This window comes from Nicotiana tomentosiformis, chromosome 5 (genome assembly GCF_000390325.3).
Source record: "Nicotiana tomentosiformis chromosome 5, ASM39032v3, whole genome shotgun sequence".
Classification (NCBI taxonomy): Eukaryota; Viridiplantae; Streptophyta; class Magnoliopsida; order Solanales; family Solanaceae; genus Nicotiana; species Nicotiana tomentosiformis.
The window spans coordinates 34,036,215-34,042,929 of NC_090816.1; the positions used below are offsets into that span (position 1 = coordinate 34,036,215).

A 6,715-nucleotide genomic window follows, 5' to 3' on the forward strand; every position below is an offset into this window, starting at 1 on the left:
GAGGTTAGGGGAGGTGTTAGGTTTTTTGAGGGGAGTAACCTTTTGCTGCAATTGTGGATGATGAAGCACTTACACACTGCTTCCTTACTTTGTCCCATTGACCGTGCTTTGCGTGATCGAGTGGTATGCATTAAGCGTAGGATGGAGTCTCCTAAGTTTACATATCCAATAGGTGTCATGGCTTGGATTGAGTGTTTTGGGTTCAGGACAAGTAGGAATGTTTTGTGGACCTACCTTTGGCTTCCTTTAGATGAGATCTTGGTAGGATGTCGTATGCAACCTTTCTTGATGTTGATAGGACTTAGGTGTGTCAGGACGTACACGCCAATTAGGGGATGCGACAGTTGGGCAGAAGACAAGGGGAGCCACCAACTCTGAATCTTCAGAAGCACATCATGAATTTTAGCAAAACGGCAGCTGATGAGATCAAGTACGTGCAATATTGGAACAATGCAAAGAGAATTAAAAAGAACACATTAGTAGAGGACATTGGAAGGCCCAAATGTACTCATGAGTATTTGATTTGGTTACAGTCTATTCCACTAGGGGTCAGTACCCCATTACCAGCACAACTTAGGGGGCGAGCAGTTCAGACAAATGATTCCCAGGAGGCTTCGTATCCAGATCCTTGGGGTAGGTTTGAGTTGCTAGGGTCTCAGTTAGCAGGTTTGTTAGCCAATGTTGAGCAACATGGTCAGTATTTGTTTAGGGTCGGCCTTCAGGAGGCGGGGGCACACGCCAGGACCTTTGTTCCCAGCATTGGCGCATCTTTACGAGGCATGTTACAGAGCTTGAGTATGACAGACGTCTCAGGACCATCCCAGCCAGGACCGTTGCATTCAGGAGCTGATTGAGGAGATTTTTATGTTTTGAGTCCAATTTTTTGTTGTCTTTTAGTTCTAGTCTTGCCTAGTAGTATTGAGTCTTTTAGGTAGTGACAGAGTCTATCGTAGTCTAGTCTAGTTTGTCGAGTCCTTTGTTATCGTGCTTCCTATTTTGTATTTGAAAACCAAAAAAAAATAATTATAAATGAAAAGGTTTTTTTTAGTTAGTTTATTTTGTCCATTTATTTTAGAACTACGTTTGGTCTGATTCTTGTGGAACATAATACGTAGGCAACCTACATCATGTTCGATCGAATCATTAAAAAAAAAGAGAAAATATATGAAGTTTTGAGATGTAAGAAATAAGAGAAAAGAAAAGATTGATAAGCAAAAAAAAAAGAGGAAAGAAGATGATATAAGCCAGGGAGCGTTAAAATAAAATAAAAAAGGAAGGTTGGAACCAGCAAATTGGGATGATGCCATATGACCTTGTGACCCTCAAAGACATTCTAAAATCGTTAATTGCTGTTAAGTGCATCGCATGTAATGTGATATTATTATCTGATAAATACCCTAACGCTAACATGTTGGCTTTGTTTTGCTCCTCTTTGTTATTTTCATTATTTAAGCAGGAAGGTGGTTGGTTTGTAGCACTTTGGCTAGTCATCCATACAACACTAGATCGAAGAGTAAGGCAGCCATGACTAGCAAAGAATTGGACACAAGTGTTGTTGATACATCAAAAGAGATTGTGGAGTCGGAATATGAGTTGAATGAAGAGGTTCAAAGGTTGAAACAACAGATGTCATATATGTATCAAGCTTGGATTAGTGGGCATCCTCCACCCTCATTTCCCACTAATTACACTGAAAACCCAACCACCATCCCACCACTATCACAAGGCCAGATTCCCACCACTGTTGATTTTTCCCCACAACATGCTCCGGGCTTTACCCCTTATCACAACTACCCTGGCATCTCTTCCCAAACTTTCCATGCTCCACCAACCAAAACAACCTCATATCCCGCTCCAACATCTACTCATGTTCTTGTAGCCCCTTCACAAGCTATTATCCATCGATCTTCTAGTGAACCCGCGTTCAAAGCTACCGATGCCCAATACTATGCTCTAGAACCAACTTTCAAGGTCCCGAATCCCTATTATTATACCCCTCACTTTGAGCCTCCCGTTGAAATTGAGAAGCCCGCTAAGAATGTGGAGCAAGAGGAGATATTCAGGAAGGTGAAGAGTTTAGAGCAATCTTTAAGGTACATGCAAGGGATAAGTAAGTGTGTCTTATAAGGACTTGTGCCTATTGCCTGACGTCCAACTGCCCGCCGGGTTCAAGATGCCAAAGTTTGATCTGTATGACAGACATGGAGATCCCGTGGCCCATTTGAGAGATTATTGTAGTAAGATGAGAGGTGCTGGTGGGAAGGACGAGCTTTTGATGGCCTATTTCAGTCATAGTTTGAGTGGGGTAGCCCTAGAATGGTACACACGTCAAGATGCTAGCAGGTGGTATACGTGGGACGATATGGCTCATTCCTTTGACTGGCACTTTTAGTATAATATAGATATTGTCCCGGATCGCCTGTCCTTGACCAAGATAGAAAATAAGCCTAATGAAAGCTTTAGGGAATACGGGCTCAGATGGAGAGAACAAGCTGCGCGGGTTAATCCTCCGATGGAAGAAGACGAGATGGTCAAGTACTTTCTTCAAGCCCAAGAGCCTACTTACTTTGGCCACTTGATCTCAGCCATGGGCAAGCCTTTTAATGATGTGGTAAAGATGGGAGAGATGGTGGAAGAGGGACTCAAGTTGAGCAAGATCATGAGCTACTTCGCTATAAGAGCAACCACGCAGGCAATCCCGAATGGCATAGGAATTTTGTTAGGCAAGAAGAAAAAGGATGATATTGCTATGGTTGTCTCTGGACCATCGCGTGGCCCAAGGGGTCCACCTCACCAGTACACTCAACCTCGACCCCAACCCCAAGCCTATACACACACTCCATATAATCCACCCCAATAATATTTCCTACCACAAGATCCTCAATACTCAGTCAGGCCACCCCAATACCATGTTCACCACACACAATCATATGCTCAACCCCCTCTTTACCCGCAATGGCGTGTACCAGCTTCACAAAACTCTTATCCAGTGAAGGTAATTCAGTTAAGGTTCTAGACTCTACAAAAGCAATTCCCTCGACAGTTGAAGGGATGGTGGAGAAACTAAGCATGCTCAACGTGAAGCCACATGTGTTGGACGTGAAAGGGTCGTCGAAGGATATTGGGGCAAGTCGGGAGAAGCCAAAAGTGGTCCTGCCATGGAACCCAAGCAAGCCTATCGTAGTCGTGAAAGAGGCTCTTATTACCCATGTTGTTATTAAGCCAGTGACCCAATTGCTAGTGGTAGAAACAAAGGATGTTCCATGGAATTACAAACAAGTAATAGTGACATATAAAGGGAAAGAAGTGGAGGAAGAAGTCAATGAAACTGGAGGACTGGCTCGTTCTGGGAGGTGTTTTACCATGGAAGAATTGAGGAAGGCCAAGCAGTTCAAGGATAGTCAAATTCCAGTAAAGAAGCCGGTCACTGAAGAAGAGGTTGAAGAGTTCCTGAAAAAGATGAAAGTGCAATACTATTTCATTGTGGAGCAATTAAGGAAAACACCGGCTCCGATCTCTCATTTGTCTTTACTAATATATTCAGATGACCACTGCAAAGCCCTGATGAAGATTTTGAATGAGGCACCTGTTCCTAATAAGATCACAGTGAATTACTTGGAAAAGATTGCTAATAAGATCTTCGAAGCAAATAGGACCACCTTCTCAGATGATGAACTTCCTATGGAGGGTACAGAACACAACCGAGCTCTTTATCTCACGGTCAAGTACGAGGAGTCTGTTGTCTCGAGGGTACTGGTTGATAACGGCTCTAGTGCAAATATTTGCCCTTTGTCTACTTTACAAAAGTTGAAAATCAGTACTGAAAGAATCCATATGAATAGTGTATGTGTTCGAGGCTTTGATGGGGAAGGGAAAGATTCTGTCGCTGATATAATGCTTGAATTTTCGATAGGTCCAGTTGAGTTCACTATGGAATTTCAAGTGCTAGATATGGTTGTCTCCTACAAATTGTTGTTAGACAGGCCTTGGATACACGCGGCTAAGGAAATCCCATCTTCTCTGCATCTAATGGTAAAGTTCGAATGGGACGGGCAAGAAATAGTTGTGCACGGTGATGAGGACATATCTGCTTATAATGACCCGTTTGTTCTGTTTATTGAAGCTAAAGATGATAAAGGACCTTGGGTCTACCAAACTTTCGAAACAATGTATGTTGAGAAGATATTTGAGGGAGAATGCATTCCAGGTCCGGGGCTATCCTCCGTGTCCGTCATGGTTGCAAATGAAATGTTGAAGAATGGATTTGTGCCGGGTAAAGGTCTAGGTTTATCTCTACAGGGTATTGTGCATCCAGTATGCCTACATGAAAATTTTGGCATATTTGGTTTGGGATTCATGCCCACAGAGAGGGACGTGAAAAGGGCTAAAAATCAGAAACAGAAGGCATGGTCGCTACCCAAGCCTATTCCACACATCTCCAAGTCTTTTATCAATCCAGGGGCCGCAAAAACGTCCAATATCATCAGTCCCGAAACCTGTAGTTGATGTTGATGAAAAGCTGATCAACAGGTTCCAGAGTCTGTTTGATGAGGTTAATATGGTAGAAATTGGGGAAGATTCTAGTAACGCAGATGTGCAGCTCGTTGCACCAAATGCGAAGCTCAGCAATTGGGAAGCTACTCCTCTCCCCACCCGGAAGGAGTTTTGGTAATTTGCTTTGTTTTCCTTTCTGTTATCTAGGTTATTCTAGGGTTGTAATCCAGATTTTTATTTTTGCTTGTTTTGATGTTCAAACCCTTTTATCCTTTTATTTTCAATGAAATGCAATTTCCCATTTTCCATTATACCTAATAGTGTTTCATTTTGTTTTTCTTTTGTACATTTCTTTTTATGCTGGTTCTAATGACATGACATGCATGAGGAATTTTCAAGCAAGTCTTAAAAGCCAGTCTAATCTTGAAATAATGATCCAAGAAGTAGAATATGATGAAGAAGCAGAATATGATGAAGAAGCAACATTTGAGGAAATAAGTAAAGAACTAAAATATTTTGAAGAAAAACCAAACCCTAATTTGAATGAAACTGAAGCAATCAATTTAGGAGATCAGGATAATGTCAGGGAGACTAAGATAAGTGTGCATCTGGAACCACAAGTCAAGGAAGAAATAATCAAAACACTGTTTGAGTACAAAGATGTATTTGCATGGTCGTATGACGATATGCCGGGCTTAAATACTGATTTGGGCTTAAATACTGATTTGATAGTTCATAAACTGCCAACGGATCCTGCGTTCCCTCCTGCCAAGCAAAAGTTAAGAAAGTTCAAGACTGACATGAGTGTGAAAATTAAAGAAGAAATCACAAAGCAACTTGGAGCAAAGGTCATTCGGGTCACTCAATATCCCACTTGGTTAGCTAATGTTGTGCCAGTACCAAAGAAAGATGGTAAGACTAGGGTATGTGTTGATTATCGTGATCTTAACAAGGAAAGCCCAAAGGATGATTTTTCATTACCGAACATCCACATTTTGATTGATAATTGTGCCAAGCATGAGATTGGGTCTTTTGTGGATTGCTATGCGGGATATCACCTGATCCTAATGGATGAGGAAGATGCAGAAAAGACAACGTTCATCACACCATGGGGAACATATTGCTACCAGGTAATGCCATTTGGTTTGAAGAATGTTGGGGAAACTTACATGAGGGCGATGACTACTATATTTCATGATATGATACACAAGGAGATTGAGGTTTATGTAGATGATGTGATCATAAAGTCAAAGAAGCAGTCTGACCATATCAAGGATTTGAGGAAGTTTTTCCAAAGGCTACGTATGTATAATCTCAAGCTCAATCCAGCAAAATGTGCATTTGGTGTCCCATCCGGGAAACTGTTAGGATTTATGGTCAGTCTATGCGGTATTGAGTTGGATCCGTCGAAGATCAAGGCCATCCAGGAGTTACCACCTCCCAAAAATAAAACTGATGTGATGAGCTTGCTCGGAAGGTTAAATTACATCAGCAGGTTTATTGCTTAACTCACGACGACCTGTGAGCCCATCTTTAAGTTGCTGAAGAAGAATGTCGCGGTCAAGTGGACTGACGAGTGTCAAGAAGCATTTGATAAGATCAAGAGGTACCTGTCAAACCAACATGTATTGGTCCCACCATAGCCTGGGAGACCTTTAATCTTGTATTTGATAGTCCTGGATAATTCTTTTGGTTGCGTACTGGGTCAACATGACATCACATGCAAGAAAGAGCAGGCAATCTATTATCTCAGCAAGAAGTTCACTCTATATGAGGTTAAGTATACTCTTCTTGAAAGGACATGTTGTGCCCTGACTTGGGTAGCACAAAAGTTGAAGCATTATCTTTCGTCCTACACTACTTACCTCATCTCTCTCATGGATCCTCTAAAGTATATCTTTCAGAAGCCTATGCCCATAGGCAGACTTGCAAAGTGGCAGATTTTACTCACAGAGTTTGACATTAACTATGTGACTCGGACCGTGATGAAAGCTCAAGCGTTGGCCGACCACTTAGCCGAGAATCCGGTGGATGGAGAATATGTGCCATTGAGGACTTATTTTCCTGATGAAGAAGTGCTATATATTGACAAAGTTGATCATAATGAAAATTGAGGTTGGAAACTCTTCTTTGATGGAGCTGCTGACATGAATGGTGTCGGAATAGGGGCTGTACTCATTTCCGAAATAGGGAAACACTACCCTGTAACATCCCAACTTCG

At 41.9% G+C, this 6,715-nt stretch overlaps 1 protein-coding gene across 1 annotated transcript; it reads left to right on the forward strand.

The window, feature by feature from the left end:
- The first annotated feature begins 2,955 nt into the window (after positions 1-2,955).
- On the forward strand, positions 2,956-4,672 carry LOC104118404 (uncharacterized). The gene is made up of 2 exons (XM_009629636.2): positions 2,956-4,314; positions 4,460-4,672. Exons 1-2 carry the CDS (start codon positions 2,956-2,958, stop codon positions 4,670-4,672), a joined length of 1,572 nt encoding a protein of 523 aa, XP_009627931.2.
- The last annotated feature ends 2,043 nt before the right edge of the window (positions 4,673-6,715 follow it).